The sequence below is a fragment of the Halichoeres trimaculatus genome, unplaced genomic scaffold (assembly GCF_033239565.1).
Source record: "Halichoeres trimaculatus isolate MK-OKI-2021-1 unplaced genomic scaffold, fHalTri1.1 fHalTri1_scaffold_7, whole genome shotgun sequence".
Classification (NCBI taxonomy): Eukaryota; Metazoa; Chordata; class Actinopteri; order Labriformes; family Labridae; genus Halichoeres; species Halichoeres trimaculatus.
The window spans coordinates 22,464,076-22,482,806 of NW_027437185.1; the positions used below are offsets into that span (position 1 = coordinate 22,464,076).

The following is an 18,731-nucleotide window of genomic DNA, read 5'->3' on the forward strand; positions in this document are numbered from 1 at the left end:
TGCACAGTGCCTGCTGACCTAAAAACTGAGGTGATGTAATCGAAAGTAGTTGGCCTTGTGTCATTTCAAACTGCTGAAATCTGACTCCCTCGGCTCCATTACTACTGATTTAAAAAGAGCCAAACTATGATTGTATCAGACTGATATTGAACCAGGCCTTTGGAATCCATTCACGTTAGTTTGGATGCACTTCATGTATCATTTTATACCCTGCCTGAACCATTTACCTTTTCACTTTACAAGACACAGCGGAGGTGAAAGTTTTCCTGTAATTGAACTTTATGTGCCGCCTCCTGTTTCAATAACAGTTGATTTGAATTGTATCCATCCAGTTTGGTGGCTCACATGTCACATTAAAACTTAATTAACTCTCAATCCAGCGTTATGACGAGGGCGATGAGACCGGAATGCAGATAATGCGCAGTAGGTAGGACTTTTGGCGGAGGCGCGGCGTGCTAAAAATCACACTAATTTAAATAATTGACATTATACACGCTGTGTTGAATAAATAATTAAATAAATAAAAAACACCTCCGGATCATAGCTGGGGTTTCTCATTAGAAGGCAAGCTGTGCAACTCCGTGCTCAGGAATGAAAGTCAAGTGAAGCAATTGCAATAATTACAGCAGCAAGAGAAGAAGAGTGTGCGTGCATGCGCTTTGAGAGAGGTGGGGGCCTAACGGAAGGCGATAAGGAGGGAGGTGCTCACTGTCTACAGGTGCCTCTGATTAAGGGTAATCTTGGGCAGCCCTCCCTTCCTTTTTCTCTTCCTCTGGATGCCTCAAGCCTCATGGCTGCCTGGCGTAATGAGCTCCACAGCCACAGAAAACTGTGGATACCCCGTAGGACAGTCCCTACAGAGCCATAATGAGCACTCCAGTGTACCAATTCTTGCTCCCCACCAAGGGGACCCCCGAGCCTGCCTCCCATCAGACATGGGTGGGCACGACTCGTTCGCCAAAAATCCTTCCATACAGCCACACTCCACTTCAACAACTCTTTCTGAGGTAGAACTGCCTTCTCCTCTGGGTTCAGTGTGATGATGTCCTGCGCGTGTGGTAAAGGAGGGATGGCCTGGAGCCCAGGCTTGGCATCAATCACTTTACATGAGAGTGAGGCGAAAAAGCAGAGGCGGCGATAGGGATTGAGTCGCAGAAAGAGAGAGAAAGAGGGAGGAGAGGGGAGGGGAGGGGAGGGGAGGGGAGGCACAGGACACAGGGGATGGAGTGTCGGGTGAAGAGCGAGGACAGCTGAAGTAGTCGGGATGGAAAAAGGTAAATGATGGTGGTAGAGGGTTTGGAGAGGGTGAGTGACTGTGAGAGAGGCAAAGATAGATAAATTGTGCGAGAGAGAGGAAGGAGAGAGAGAGACATTGAGGAGTATATGGGTATAATGAGGTCTATAGAGGAGGGTGTGTAATGAGGGGGAGAGGGAGTCAGAGTCCAAGGTGAGGAAGGATAGTAGCAGAGAGAGAGATGGGGGCTCCTCTGCCAAACAGCAGTCCCTCTGTTGGTGCTGTGGATCTGTGTGTTTAAGAAACTGCACCGCTGTGCTTTTGCTCTCTTAAACAACCAGGAGGTGGGTGAGAGGATCGACGGACCTGACCACGGAGCAGGGCTTTGAAGCTGCCTCACGCTGAGTGAAACTGTATTGGATTTAGAGAGACCGCCTTTCAAAAAAGCAAAAGACGGGGTATGAAAGACAAAACAGAAATGGTACAGAAAGGAGAAAAAAAAGGAGAAATAAAGGAAGCAAATCAAAGGGGAAAGTAATAAAATACACACCACATAAGCTTGACATGCCTCCTGCATGTGCTTTTGACTCATCTATATTTGTCTCTGTTTGAAAGATTAGCATAACAATTAACATTTTCCACAAGCCTGCATGCAGATAGTGAGATGGCAATCATGAACATGGTGTAGCATTCATTAGGATTATTCACCATCATTAATTGTAGTCATGAGCCATTTTCACGGCGAGCAATGATTCCATCTGTTCCTCGGATTGCTCGTCTTTTGCATTAGAAAGGCAGAAAACATTAAGCAGCGTGTCTTCAGTCGTGTGTTTGCAAGTGTTTTAAATTTGTGGATGTGTGCCTCGGTGTGCACGCCTGCGCATGTGTGTGTGTGTGTTCTCACACCCTCGTGAAGTCCAGGAGTGAAAAAAAAAAAAGCACTCATCATCTTTCATCTGTGCTGCATTTATTCTACAGTAGCATTGCAGCAGCTGTTGCAGCCACATTTGCTGCCTTTTTTCCTTTCCCCAAAGTGTTCTAAACTCTGGATTTTGAAAGTAAAATCTTCTTCTTCTGTGGCAGGTAGTCGGATCACTGGTTGCACCTACTGGTGTGTGGAAAAAAATGATTTTCTGAAGAAATACACTCTGGGATGGAGTTAGAGTGCAACGTTGTATACTGATACACAATAGATACAGTAAAATGAGGAACTTTCACTCTACAATAGCTACATCTGTATCAGAGAGGATTAGCATGGTGGTAGGATTGGCCAATGTGTCTTATTTTAATTGCCGTGTATTTTAAATAACTTCCTATTGCTCTTTGCTTGAATAGAACCTCTGCAGGGCCAAAAACTGTCTTTTCAGAAAATGGTTCCATCTGTGAATAAGGATTACATTATTATTATTATTATCTTGTGAGGGATTAAGGATTTGTCTCAACCACTGAGTGTTGCCCTAAAAATACAAGTAAATCACAACATAGAGTCACAAAGTCTATTGTTCAGATCCTGAAAATATAAAAAAAGACAAGACATTAAATCCTTAAAGGAGAGGTTTACATCCTCTGAACAAGGGCACTGTGCCGTTTTAATGACAACATGTCACACGCAGCTGTGGGTTTGAAAAACATCAGTGTTGAAATGACGTTTGGCAGCAGAGTTCAGCTACATTTCCTGTTACAGTTTCCCAAAGGAAGATATTACAATAACAAAACTGTGCTTGAGTTGACTTGTGTCACATCAGTTCATTCGTCACAGATGGAAATGAATAGATACAATTCTGAGATGTTGCTTCCATTTTCCTTCTTATTTCATTATGTCTTACATTGGCACTTTGAATCCTGGTTGGTTGTGTTTATGTGATAAAGGGCACAGAGAAGTGAGCCCTGACCCTGTCAACCACAGAGAAGAGATAAGAGTATTGATATTAACACCAGATATAAGAAAAATATGCACCGTAAGATGTTATTTTGAGGATTTCCAACTGCGCACACACTTGGTATGATTCTGTGTTTGCACATGTGTCACTTGGCTTCAGTGCAGTGGTATAAACAGAGAGAAGACCATAACAAAGCACTGCCCACGGCTACAATTGACCTTTGGGGTTCTGATCCCTTAATGTGTTTCTCTGTGTTGGCGCTGATAAATCCTTCCCTCGCCTCCGTCCAAATCTATAAAGCTTTTCCAAAAGATGCTGGTAATGTGGAGTGAGAGACACAAATATCCTTCCCATTCCATGGTCATAACCTCTGCCTCTTCCATCGATAGCTCTAATAGGTGTTTAGAAGGCCTTGTATGTGCCTGTGTTTGATGACCAGCTGATGGCAGGGTACGTCAATCAGAGAGAAATGGTTTGTGTAGAAGAGGCGGTGCCCAGTTTCTAGGGAGGTTCGCTCAGAGAGATCTTGACTGCAGAATAGGAGTATGTTCAAAACCAATTCCAGCTGCAATCATAACAATGTGAATTTGCATAATTCATGTATGTCCACCTGCACAGTAAGGGAAAAAACACATTTGCAATTTGATGGTGATCATAACATCTCTATTATTAAGTTTGAAACACATGTGAGGATTGACAGGGCTGCTTGATGAGCTGCTGGCTACAGATTGATTCCTGTTCAACACGAGTTATTGAACATGTCTTCGAGACAGTATGTTATTCTAAACGACTGCACTTAGAGGTCTCCACACCCACGGCTCTCAAAGGTGTACTGAAGATTTCAGAAGAATCATATTGATGTAAATACAAACACTTACTGAGAAGCAAAAATAAATCATTTAGCTGTTCTGTCCAAAGAGACAAAGTTTTACCCAGCAAATCGATTTTTTTTAAACTTCTGTTTTGCTCATTTCTGGCTTTTGCACCTCAAGTGGCATATTTACAGAGAGCCACAGGGTTTTTTAGAAAGTTTTTTTCCGAAAACAATTAGTTGTGGGTTTCATCATTTTATTTATAGTTGGACTGCGGAGTGTTATATTCTATTCCTATTCTATTCCACTATGACTTTAAATGTGTCCCAGCTGGGTCATCAAAAAATACTAAACTGATTACTAAAACTAACTACTAACTACTAACTCAAGTTTGAGGTGTTAATATAACTTTGTTACTGCCCTTTTCCTGAACTGGCATTGTAAACTTTAAACATGTTTAACCCTGGCTGGATTGTTTCACACAAAATATTTGCAATAACCAATGAGAGGAGCAGATTTTTAAGTATCATCAACTGGGTGTTACAGCTCACAAGCATGGCAGTGGATGTAAACAAAACTGTACTCTGAGCCAAGTGGAAATAACAAGCCTGTGGCATTATTAACTCATGCGTGTGTGTTGGCTGACCTCAGTTGAATGAGAGCCTGGGTTTGGTTTTGGAGACTGATAAGAAACTTTGCCTGAGCCAAAGTTTTTGCTGTCATTGATGGTTTGCTTGATTTTGTTGCTAAATAGAGCAAAACAAACCTGCAAAATTTTATGAAACCTTGTGAGAGGCTGTATGGGCTATATAAGCACCCCTTTGACTAAATTCATATTGATAATTGATGTTAAAATGTATAATATGAAAAGGTTTATATGGTGTTGTTTTTCATCCAGCAAAAGCAGGCTGTCTAATGCTCTGTTTAATAATATGAAATGTAAGTAGGGGAAAATAAATAACTATAGCTATCTAAATTACTTGGGATTCTTTTACACAGAGAGAGCACTGGGATTCTTAATAATGGTTACCTACAGTCTGATTCCCTGCCTTCTACATTAAAGCTTCAGCAGCCGACTGCTACTTGGCCAGAAAAACTCTCCACCGAGGTTTAACGCAACCAATGGGATTATTTCTGCTTGCATAGCAGCTCTGTCTCTGAAAAATGTTTGTAAGGCTAAAACCCCAATCTGCCTACATGCTCTGGTTCATGTGTGGCCCTAGCTCCCTGGACTGGGGGTTTGGTAGAGGTTCCCCTGCCTGCTGGTCGTGTGGAACACATGCCTGGCACAAGCGGTGCCATGGGGGGGAATGGCACACAGCTGGTTTGATTGGGCTCTGGCCTTAATCGCCCATGCCTCTGCCATCAGGGCTGAAGGAGCAGTCACACACATGTTAACTGTGCTCATACAAGGGAAACTGATTGGAACCTTCCAGATTCAATCCCAATCAAAAAGCGAATCAGGCTCAGCCAGATAAAAGGCTACTGTTTTTTTTATGAGATGGGTATCAATGTCTAACGAGAAAGCTCAGGCTCGGCATTTAACGAGCTACTTCAAGTCACAATTCTCCGGCACATAAATGAAGGGGTCTATTTTCAGAGAGCCGATTGTCGGGTGCGAATTGTGGGTGACAGTCTACGTGCTAGGATAAATACATCTACTCTAGAGGAAATACATTAGCCATGCATAGTTTCATCCTAAACAGGACTGAAAAAAAGGCTGCAACATGAAAATACAAGGGTCTAAAAGGTCGCTGCCAAGCACCTCTGCTGAGTGCAGGGTAGACAGCTCATCAAAACACAGCAGCTCCTCTGTAATTTGACAAACAGGAGATGATTAGCATACAACTTCTGAATTGTGTTGTGTTCTTTTGTTTCTTGAATACAGTGTTTTCTATCATCCAACCCAAAAGCCACAGGCATATTTATTGTTCCTGACACCTTCTCTAAAAAACAGCTTTAAGGAAGAAGTCAAAGAGTGAATTTGATCATCTATAGCACATTCGCTCTGCAGTTTAACCTGTTAAGATGGTATTGCTTGTCATAATAAAGTTTTGCCTGACTATGAGGGCAGTTACAACGTGTAGCTAATGTAGTTTTAAATACACTTAATGCTCTGCTTGTCCAGCTAGTGAGAGAGAACTGCAGTCCTAAATTGGTTGACTGCCTGTGATAAGCCTAACAGCAAAGTGGCATTCAAGCATTTGAGTAAGGACATTAATAGTTGTTTAAAACAGGAATAATGAAGTGTTTGCGACAGTGTTGTGCTGCTTCCTGCACTTGAGAGGAGTGTCTGCCAATGGAGGAAAAAACTGTGACTTCTAAAAGAGATCAGCACAGAAGTAGTAGGTCATCAGAACTTAGCGGGTACTGTAATTGCGAACCAAAAAAAATAGGGAAAAAAAAAACTCAGCCTCATTTCAGGATAATTGTGTCTTTCTTATACATATATATATATATATATATATATATATAAAAAGAAAAGCTGCTTCACACCCTCTCATGCATGCACACACAGATACACAGTCAGTCACGCTTGCATATAAATGCATGTACGCACACACATGGACTTCTCTTAATCTTTCTAACAAACACACACATATGGTCACTTGCCCAAACTACACACAAAAAGCACAAATGCAGTGCACAAACACAAAGCAAACATCCCCACAAAGTAGATGAGCTCCATTCTGTGTCGAATTGAAAGCATCTGCAAAGCCAGTTCCTTTCGGCCGTGGAGGCGTGCATCAGCCGGCAGAAGCGCCTGCTCCGTGTCCCAGAGTGGCTCGTGTAACACTTGGCCTGCTCCCTCGCCACTGCCTGGATCAGAGAGGCCCACTGCTATCATCTAGGCGCTGGCAGCACCGAGGCTAGGCTTAGAATGACAAATTGGTTAGAGGGAGTGAGTGACGAGAGCAGGCCAAGAAATATACTTTGAAGAGAGAAATGCATTCCGGGTTGTGACAAGCACGCCGCATTATATGGTCAAGTGTATGAGTGTGACTCTCGCCATGTGGATTGATCCAGATCCCAAAGACTCTTAAATGAGGCGAGGCTCTCTCATCAAGACAATGCCAAAGTATTTATCTTAGAAAGTCACCCAAAATATTACTGGATTAGAGAGCTTTTCAGTGCACAGTCTCTCGTCTCGTGGCCTCAATTTGTATCAAACTGCCCCTCCTCTCAAAACTCAGAGCAACACTGATTTTTGCAGTGTTTTTCTGTTAGCTCATGTTCTAGTCCGTGACAGTGGTGTTATAATCACATATTTTGAATCACACATTCAATTTGATCTGAAGGGACCTCTGTCTTGATAAATCAAGAAATTTACACAACTCATCTAGCTGAGTAAAAGAAATAATCAGTAAAATTCAGATTGTTTTAGAAAATCATGCTAATATGATTCTCACTGAGGTCTCTGATTTAAAACATTAATTTATTCACAATTCAACAACCTCCTGATTGGTTTTCTTCATCATGATTTATTACTGCAGAAAGCAAAGAGTTGCCTCTCCAAATGAAACACACATAGAAAAAACACGACAATATTCTTTATAAAAACTGTTTTTCTTTAGTATTATGAATGAGCTCAATCTTCAGTGAAAGTCTGTACAAGGTGCCGACATGTGGCTGTACTTAGAGGTCAAATATAAAAAAAAAAAATCAATCAAGTCAGCCACTTTCCCACCCAGAGGCCATGCTCTGCACCTGATGGAATTGAGTCAAAAAGCTTGAACCTCAAACAGAACCACTCTGTGACGCACTGTTTACCAGGACGCGGCATTCATACTAAACCCTATTTTGAGCACAAAAATATGCCATTCGTGTTCAAAGGCCCAAAACAGCTGTGGTGGTCAATTTAAGACAGCATCAGACTGAAATGTTTCCGCTTATTTTCTTCTACAACAAGCTTCTCAAAATGAAAAAAATCCTACAGCAAAGTCAAAGCGCTCGTTCGAGCAACATAAACAATGTTAAGCTTCCCTACATATTTTAGATTATCATAACCCCACAGCATATGAAATCCTTGTTTTGTTAATCCAAAGCATACAGCACTTGTGGAAACAATCCACTGTATCCCAGCCTATATGAAATCACAGAGATTGAAGAAAGGAATAAATCTATTAAAATCAACACACCACATAGGCCTCCACAGTCAGAATGTGATTTGTGTGCAAAAACTAATGAAACACAACCATTATACAGAAAACTGTAGCATTACCACTTGTTTTAGTCATGCCCATTTGGAATAGTGACTGACAATGTGATCCTACTGCATTAAATGGAAGTTAGTTCTAAACACTGCGGCTTTGTGGGATGTAATTATATTGTTTTTCTGCAGGCTTGTTGGCACCTTGGTCAAAGGCAAGCTCTCCTGTGTGCCTCCAGGACTCCCTCTCATGTAAATTAGGCACCTATTTCCTTGCCAAAGCCATCATGACATTGCACTGGTGCAATGCTCGGTCTGCAAATAAGCCATGTCAGAAGCACACACAAGCCATCGGATGTAACCCTCTTGAATCCGCTCTCTGAGCAAACCGCAGAGCACGACCAGTTGGCATCTCTGGAATTTGGTTTGAAGTTGTAGAGTATTTTACTTTTGTTGTCAAATTGCTTTGCAAATGAGGCCCACCCTGGCACAATTTCAAAGAGCTTTTGCTATATGTGCAGCCTCCTCCAGGCACTAGTTTCTGAACCTTCATCATTCTGTATGCATATGCAGAGAGCTGCTCTAAGCTCACATGGAGGACTAGATAAACATGCCAAGCTGGGAGGAAGATGGAAGGCAGCATGCTTATGTCTTGTCAGCTTGTCTGTGTGTTGTTTCTGTGTTCGGCAGCTTGACTGACATGGTCTATCTAATAACATGGCAGGTAGACAGTATGAAAGCCTCACAGGGTTTTACCCATTAAGATGATATTCAATCATTTTTTGATGGGCTTTTTTCGCCTGAAACCCCGCCTCATAATGATTCAAGATTTGAGTGCCTTTCACGTTGAAATGTTCTGTTGCTTGAAGCCAGATCAAAATAATTGTTTTGATTTGTCCTTTTTTTTCTCTTGGCAATGACATTAATAGGGGGTGATGGTACAATGAGGATAAAGAACATTTTTTGAGGTATGTTGACTAAATTTGAGCCACAGTTCCCTTGGCGCACAGTTCTAGGGTTTCAGTCTGGGCATCACGGAAAAGGCATTGCTGTGGGATACAAGTGTTGCACATATTGCGTGTCCCTTTGATTGCATGTCCAAGTCAGCCACTAAATAATAATAATGCTGGGATTGAAACACTGCAAAATAGCCTGAGGCTCAGAAATTGCTAATGAACAGCAGCAGGGTGCAGTTGGGGGGTGCAATGGAGGGTAAAGGCATCTGAAACCTTACCTCCTGTTTTCAAAGACAAATAATCTATGGTCCCTTTCTTTTACTCAAAACATCTGTGCCATTGCCTCAAACAGGAGAGAACATAAAACAAATGGGTGGTTGAATGTGCACAAGAAAAACAATTTGGGGCTAGAATAAATGTGCATCCTACTCTTTATAAATATTCTAAAAGTGTTAAACAAACTCTAACATGAGGAAGATTAACCATGAATAGCATTTGTGTTTTGCACTTGTTACATTTTCACTGCCTGTCAAGAGGTCTTCTCACACTGCAGACAACCATCAAGCAGAGAGAAATCCACGGAGAGAGGGATAGAGACAGGAGGAAGAAAAAGAGAATATATTTGGTGCTATGTGCTCCAGATCAAAAACATGGCAGTCACATGATCAAAGGCATTTGATAATCCTTGAACTACATGGCTCCTATAATCCCACTGAGAGAACTATATTTTATTTGGAAGAAGGGAATGAAGAGGGGAGGGGGCAATGTTGGGGTGGCAAACAGAGCTAGAATAGCATTAACTAGCTGCTGGAAAAGCAGTTTACTAAATGCATCATTGCACATTGAGTGAGCGGTGAAGACGACGGTATAAAGCCTCCCTGTGTGTGTGGAGAATGCAGGCTGAGCTGATGGGGCTAGAAACACAAATGTGCCACAAGTCCCTTTCCACTCAGAGCTGAATAGTGCTCTTGTTTACTTTCACAGGGCTTGTTGGGGAAGTTGGCTTGTTGAATGTGACCAGACTACTATATATCATCCGGCACATAATTGTAGAAACAGAGGGCAGGGTACTCAGAGCTTGGGCTAATATGTCTATAAGACACATAAATGGTACCCATCATCTTGTGACATGTTGCACTTGCAATTTGTTAAAAGAAAATAGTTTGTCAAAGAAAATAGCTGGTACCCAAATAAAGATTTTGCATTCTGCCTATAGTGACCAGTCGTGAAAAATAATACTAAAAGGTGTTTAATAAATGTAGTAACTAACTAGGATGTAGATGTAGATGTATACTGATTGTATCCACTGGGCTTTCATGGGGCTTTTTGTTTTACCTTAAATATTTAGCCTGATCTCTACTGCTTTCCTTCATGGATTTTTTTTGTGGCTGCTTTAAGACAAGAGTGGTGGGATGATTGTGTTTCATCAAATTATCAAGGTTTATACAAGTTATGACCAGGAACACAGCAGTGAGATATGATAACAATATTTGAGCTTCCTACCCTGAGTGTGACGTCTACTGCTGGGAACATAGTCTATTGTTTTAATCAAAAAACCACTAAAGGAATTTGCTCTGTGCCTTTAAGCAGCGAGGCTTGCCTATTAGTCTTGCAATATGCAAAGAGTTAACCTCATTATTTAATTTGCAGCAGTTTATTAATAGCTGCAACATTTGTGTCTATTAACACTTATTAAGTGAGGGTAATATAAAGGAAAACAACGTACAGCAGAAAAAAAACTAAACCAGCAAGCTCTAGAAAATCCAGACAAAGAAACATCATGTTTCAGCTTTCTTTCTGCTTCCTCAAAAAAGAAAATTTGTTATATCATAGCATCATTCTCTCTGGGTCTCGTCAGGTTACAATAACCACCCCTAGCACTCTGAATAGACAAAAACATCAATAGGTGCTGTAATCCAAGGCTCTCAGCAGCGGGACTTGTCAATGGTGGTTCAGATGCAAAATGTTCCAGACCAGAGGTGATTTGAAAAATGTCAGCCGTTTTCCCCCCACATATTTTTCAATTCATGATTTTACTCCCGACTACATGACAGCACTACTTATGCATGCTTCTTATGAACATGGAACATGAGTTATAGCCTCACAGAGCATGGTTTCCTTATTGATAAAAAATTAATGCCAAATAATTACCTGTTATATCTTTGTTTGACTGGAGCTACGTGACAAAGGAACATGACGTAAATGAAAAGTTATGTGTTTTTCCTGCTTGGAGAGTAATATGGGATTGTGATGAGGGATAAAAAAGGAAAAAAAAAAAACAGAAAACCTCTGTGATTATAGCCTGGGGAGATCCTGCTATGTGTTTGTGTTTGTGTGTGCGTCTAAGAAAGGGAAAGGGATTTAGATTATCTATGGTTGGTATCAAGCTTTAACAGCCCTTTTCATTTAAGGCACTAGATCCATGCAGGGTTTTTTAGCCTCGTATTATGTTTGTTTTTGTGAATATTGCTTCTCTCACATTGTAAATTGCGTTTTCAAATTAAACAGTTGTTGAAGACAGAATAAAAACCCTGTTTTTACTTGCAAATTTTGTCTTGCACAGCAATTTTAGACACTGAGTAAATCTCTTGAGAAAAGAGAAAGTGATTTATGAATAAATACAGCATATTTGGCTTTGATTTCGTGCAATGATTACAAAGAATATCATGACATTTAGGTATTTTTTTTCTATTAGGAACCCAAGTATTCTTGATGCCAAGTCAAGTTCAGTTTACAACCAAATTTTCTGGCTTGGAAAATGTTATGCTACAATTTTTAGTATTCTCTCAACCGCACTCATTCATCTGCATATTGTAGAAGCTGTGGATCAAACCATTATCACTAAGCCTGTCCCTGTGTTTTTCATGCACTCACATTCAGCAATGTATCATATAAGTCGCAGCTTTTGAGGTCGCTTTGAATCAAGGTCATGTGGTTTTCTTATTAGATGCCATGCATATATGAAACCCACACAGAAGCTTCTTCTTCCCCAAAGAGAATAACTCATGTTTATTTGTCACATCAATTAAGATATCATGGTTATATAGACTACTTAATCTGCAGGGAAAATTTAGTCCACTAATCCCATCGTCCCAGTATGGCCCATTTGTTCATTCATTTTTCATGGAGTGGTGTTTATGCAGTGAAAGCCCTGCCTTTTTTCCCTCTTAGTGGCCTCGGTCAGTGAGGTGTTTTCCTTCTCCGCTCCAATGAAATATAGATGTTAAGAGTCTGGAGACTTGAGTGTCTCATCTGTCCTGGTGATACCATAAGGCAGTCATTAATAGTGTCAGGGAGCATCAGACGTACCACAGGCACATAATTGGATGTGAGGGCATAACTGAAAGCACCTGTTTGGAAATCAACAGGGCTGTCCCAGGAGGCAGACCCTTGGTAGATTCCCAAAGAAGTTTTCAGTGGCCATGCACTTCCCTGCTGGGTTTGACTCACCCACTGCGCTTTTCATTTCTCACTGAGGTCAGTTCAAGATGGCTCGCTAATATCTTTTTTTTTTTTTTTTGCTCTTATTTTTGTCATGATGGCATTGTGAGTATGCAAATACTTTGGTTCTTTGCATAATCACAAGCAGCGGGACCATCTGTTGTAGGCTTGTTGACTTACCTTGCGTCTGCTTTTTAATGGTGTTTTCTTGTATCCGAGTGATGTATTGGTGTATTAACAATGTGATAATCATTTAACCTCAAAAAATGCATCCGGGCGTGTGTGCAAAGTCTGAACATATGCTCAGTGAAATCTTCTGACAAAGACAGATTTATAATCTTTGTGTAGGGATAGAAGGCAAAGGGGAAAAATGGACACAAAATACATCACTATAGTCACTCACATGATGTATGATAAGATAATAATTTGAAGCTACAAATTGAAAGCAGGACCAATAATAAATCTGTGGTCTTGGATTAGGGGGCAGAAAAGAACTGCGATTTGATTGAGAGTCACTTAGCCCCTGTATAATATTGCAGGAATGTTAATGGCAAGAATCAGGAAATAAGCTGAAACTTCTGTCACTGAAGATTTGCTGGAGGATGCCCTCCACAGAAAACATGTCCCTGATAATGTGTTTTTCTTGTAGAACCTGGGCCAGACACCAGAGAAGTCTTTTAACTCACCGCCCCCCATTTGTCCTCATAAGGTAAGCTCCAGCTTTTTTGCAAGACAGAGAAAAACAACATTATGCATAGACTATTTTTACTACATTAAATGTTCTTTCTGGCTATTATGTGTGTCAGTTAACTTACCAGAGTTGTTAATATCTATGCCTATGACCACTGCTATCTCTTCACAAATCTTATGTTCCTTTTTGAAGACTCAAAACTGCAACTTGTGTTCAAGTACACTCTGTTCAAGTACAGTCTTAACCAAGTATGGAGTACTCAGTTTAGTGTTAACATTCCTGCTCCTCACCGATATATATATATATATATATATATATATATATATATATATATATATATATATATATATATATATATATATATATATATATATATATATATATATATATATATATATATATATATATATTATCAGGGTTTGCCACTAATCAGCTTCTTGAAGGCATGTTGCTTCCATTTTTTCTTTTTTTTTTTCTTTTTTTTTTTTTTTTTACAGTGTACATTTTATCATGATTCAAAACGTATTTGACATGAGGCGAGAACAGCAGATTTATTCAATGCTAATTAGCCCTGTACATGCACAGTCAAAGTCATCACTTCACTCGGATGGTCTCAAGTCATCTTAACACACTGACTGAAGTAACTTTCCCCCTCAGTTCCTGCTCCTGGTGCACAGCTCTTGCAAATGTGATAATGTGCTATGTAGTGAAATTCACACAATTTCAGTTCACTTAGCACCAAATGTGTCAAAAATGCCTGTGTCCTTCTCTGGATGAGTGGCTGGTTTGGCGGAGAGTGGCTTATTTCAAGAGTGGACCTTGGTAGAAGGAGCCCAACGGAGGAAAGCTGTCTGACAGCCTGTCATCAACTGTCCAAAGACTCTTACTGCCGTACGGCACTAATGCACAGCAAACACTTCCAATGACTTTGGTGGCACTTAAAGGTGTACATGGTGGTAGGTCAACTCTGACGTCCTCAGACCAATTTGCAAATTTGGTATAGTCTGGAGCATCTCAGGCTATTGTTTAGTGGTCAGTAGGTGTTATCAAAGGATGCAGAGGACAAAGCTCACTGATACCAACAATGTGAATAATGAAAATTATGAGGCTGCTAAGATTGGCCACATGACAACTAATAGATTTTAAGACAGTAGTAGTACATTGGTATATACAGAAATAAGCATTCCAAGAGTGACACTGTTGTTATCAGCAACTTAAAGATGCACTAGCGCTGCCGCTGCCATTGCCTAGCTTACAGAACAAATAAAGTTTTGGGCCAGTGGCTTCTAAGGCTGATTTCATATCTGTAACTGCCTTCACTTTTTAAAGCCATCCTGAGATGGAAACTCGTGTTTTTGCCCCAGTGTCAACAGGCAGAGATGAAATGTGCTGCACCTCCTGTACCAGGATGGATCTGACATGATGTGGGTTATTTTTTGCTTAGTATGAATCACTTTTGTTGGGGTTTCGAACCAATCAAAACTAGAGAAGCACTCAGAGAGCGCAGACCTCTGCCAAACACATTGTGATTGTCATGCAACACTTTAGTCCTACTTTAATGTTATACTCCCTTTCAGCAGACTGTCTACTGCTACTATTTGGTGCTAGTTGCAGTTTTGTACGATACTTTTTGACAGTGTTAAAAATTATGATGACCCAGTACATATTTCATATTCTGGATCTTAGTATCCAGAATATTGCCAGGATCGTACTTTTACATTTGTCAGAAATTATGGTGACCTTGTCTTGTATTGTTTTGCAAAGCAATCTGACCATTCATCGTGGAGTTATATATACATACAGTGAAAACAGCACTTTCACACAATGATAAAGATTCCTTAAAAAAATCAGTTCGTTACTTTTTTTAGTTATGTTGTTCACAGAGAAAAAAAACGGACAAACTATACCAAAAAACATTGGCGGAGGTAACAATGTAAAGGACACAACCTGAAAAAAATAAATAAATAAAAACCAGGGGAACACCATTAAATAAAACGTGACTGACTAATACTAAGGCTAGGACAATACTGTTCAAATTATGAAATAGTCTTTCCTCTGTGGTGTTACTCCATCAGTACAAAACAACTCGTTTTAGGGACAGCACTCTTTTTATCCCTTGATGCAATATAAGTCACCTTCCTGCAACTCCTGGGTTTCGTTCCTTTTTTATTTCCCGCTCTTGCTCCTTTCCCATTTTGACGCAGCTGATCACAGCAATGTAATGGGGGAACACCATGGGTTTGTGGATAGTGTTATTCACGTTTTAGCTGTTAGCAGCGGAACATAATCTCCCTCTAGTCAGCTCACATTAGTCTCCATGATCCGCACCAACTCAATATGTGCAGCGAATGCAATGGGCCAGCTGGGCTAATTTGGTATGTCAGTCAGCTGAGGAGGCTGGTAAAATGAGTAAATGGCTGGATATGATTTATATGAAAAGAATATTCCGATTATAATGGCTCTCAGAATAGAATATCCTCTGTCTTTTTACACTTCTCTTCATCTGCATTGTGTGCATCCCCCAGACAGATAGTGAAATGAACAGAGAGCTTTTAAACTGACTGCTCTGTGATTATATTAAGAGTGTGAGAGCGAAGGAAGAGAGGGGAGGGAGGAGATCGGGTGCCCGAGCACTAAGTATATATAATTGCTTCTTGACACATTGGCCAAATTCTGCAGTGCCAGGATCTGAGCGAAGATGATTAACGGCTGTCCGAGTGGGTGGGCACTGCAGGTCGTTCAGGGCCTTTGGTTTCCATAGCGATCCTAGTCTAAAGGCCATATATTGCATACTGAAAATCCCAGAGGTCTGCACATTGTTAAACTACAATTATAACTCACATGGAGAGCATTGTCTGTCCACCGCAAACTCTCTTATTCATCCGCCAAGCTGCTCGCTGCCTTTTCCCTCCTCTCTATTCTCTTAGTTTCACCTCTATTTTTCTTAAATGGTTTGCCTCTCACTGGCGAGAAGATAAAGAGTGAAAATCTCGCATTCTGTGAATAATTGATGAGTGGGCTCACCTCAGAGCATCATTACAGTACGGCAGTCAGGGTAAGAGGTGAGGGTAAGATCATATTTCTGACACTAGGCTTCAGGCGGTTGGAAATTGTGTCAGTTTTTCACTTCTGAATCTACAGCATGAATAACAGTTTCTCATTACGCCACAACAGGATTGGAATGAAACAGAAACAGGGATGGGAGCACACTTACATGTTTCAGTACATCTGTGGAATGACATTTGTAGCACAGATGGTAAACAGAAGTGTATAAAATCCCACTATAGGATGTTTTTTTTCTGTTTTTGACAAAACGCTTTGTTGAGCACACAGCTTTTTCTATTTCTTTCTTGTTGTGGGGCAGATTTCTGGCTGATATGATTGTGCTTGTTTCTGTTTGTGGGTGTGTAAGAATGCGTGTGCGCATGCATGCATAAATGCATGTTATGTGTCCATGTGAACAGTGCAATCTAGTTAGGTGACAGATGGAGAGGGCAAGGATGGGGGTGGGGATCAAGCACCTCTGACAGTAAGGGGCCTGCACTGCACCCTGTTCCTGCCAGCTCTGAAATTGCTTAGGTATACTAAAGCCGTGCAACACCAGGATACCATTTCACAGTTTTTATTTTCCACACAGAAGGAGAACCTCTCCCGTTACATGACACCTAACAATATAAAGTTCGTGGATGAACATGGTAGACATGCTGCTTTTTCAAGCACAGCTCATCCTCTGAGGTTTGACCAGAATGCAAATGTAAACACACTGATTGTGGGAAAAAAGAAATGCTAAAGAGATCCTGTTAGCAGCGGCATTTTTAAGTCAAGGAAAGGCCACTGAATAAGCACATCTTAATGATGATTCATTCTGTATAATAAAAGATGACCCCTCTGGCATCCAAACAAGAGGCTAGTCATGCAGCAATTAAGCTAAGTTAAAGGCATCAAGAAGACTATGGGTGGTTAGTGAGGCATCCCCCTGAACATAAATGTCTGTCCTTGCTCCTGAAAGCGCATAAACACACACATCCACTTACTTAACTTCTCTCTCTCTCTCTCTCTCTCTCTCTCTCTCTCACACACACACACACACACACACACACGCACACACACACACACATACACACACACACACACACACAATTCATTTGAGGTAAATGTGATCTCAGAAGACAAGCAGCAACGACCCACGGCTCCATCAGGGTGCCTGGGGTTACATTGGTAGCCATCGTCAAACAAATAATTCTTTGTGACGGAGAAAAAAAAAAAAAAAGACAATCCAAAAGGTCATTTGTGACCTCTGGGACCAGTGCTGTGCAGCATCTGTCACTAGCAGGCACCACATGTCTGTGTCAAATGGCAAAAGGTATGCACCACGGCCGGCCTGTCATGTAATGAAGGTGGTATGGGCCAGTATGTATGTATAGCATCACTGCCACAGGTGCGTTAGCAGGACTCTACACTCTCCTGGCTCATCTGAGGCACATGCAACATGCCACACATAAGCCACTGGTAAGATAAGATAAAGGCTAACCAAAGAGACGCTACCACCATGCAAAGTCCAATATGAAAACATAGCATGATGAATGAATAAACATTAATAGATTCACAATAACATTGATCGGTCTTTCTTGTACTGATTCTATAATACTACCTTATACTCATTCATGACATGTTCACACCTACAGATTTATGGCTAACATGACAATGGGTAACAGATTACATTCTGTATGTGTGATAAGTCCTGAGCATATCATTCATTCATGTCTGCGTGCCCCCCTTCCTTCTGTGCTGATCCTGTAATGGTTTATGAGGTTGAGGCTATCCTCATGGGAAACACTGACAATGGTTGGCCTCTGTGTTTGATGTTATCTCTGCTGTCACTTGATTTCCACAACAAGGGTTAAGAGCATCAAAAATTCAGTGAAAATTGATGAAGGAATATATAATCCATGCCTCCCTGCCATCCTGCCATGCTCATATATCTGCATCAGACCACACCTTCCCGTGGAACAAATCAATAATATTCCATTTCTAACCAAATTCCTCTTCCTAAAAGGTGAAATCCAATCGCCACAGACACACTAACAAATTGGATATCTTGACAATTGCATTAGAAAAAAGAAATAGAAATAGAGAGAGAACATGGGTGGCTCTGTAAAGAAATATACCATGAATATTGTCTGTAGACATGGCAAAGGTCTAGCCCACAAAATTTCATTCTCAATTCTCTCAAAGTGCAAATGAGTTCTGTACGAGATTTCCCAGATCCCCTGCTCTGCACTCCCTCTCTATCTCTGCCCTTCTCTTTCACTTGCTACTGCATATCTCCCCCCTACATCCAGCTAAACCAATCAGGGATTTGAGGGCCTCACTTCCAATCAATTACCACCCAAATCAGTGCAGAGGCCTTTGATATAGAATCATTTGTCAAATCAGCGCAGATGGCTGGGGGCAGGTACCCCTGTGCCATAGGCCATATCCACACGGAAATCTGTGCTCAGGGTGATCTCTCCTGACGCTCCACAACCTATTAATGGCAAGTCATTGTGTGCTCCAGGACTCCCGTC

At 41.0% G+C, this 18,731-nt stretch overlaps 1 protein-coding gene and 1 long non-coding RNA gene across 2 annotated transcripts in view; one reads left to right on the forward strand and one right to left on the reverse strand.

The window, feature by feature from the left end:
* LOC141793245 (uncharacterized) overlaps nt 1-18,731 on the reverse strand; it is a 252,698-nt gene that overhangs the window by 77,966 nt on the left and 156,001 nt on the right. The window lies entirely within an intron of this gene.
* Nucleotides 1-18,731, forward strand: part of pcdh11 (protocadherin 11) — a 135,776-nt gene that overhangs the window by 41,755 nt on the left and 75,290 nt on the right. Inside the window, exon 4 of the mRNA XM_074673768.1 lies at nt 13,123-13,182. Coding sequence (XP_074529869.1) covers nt 13,123-13,182 — 60 coding nt within the window. The remainder of the gene's footprint in view (nt 1-13,122; nt 13,183-18,731) is intronic.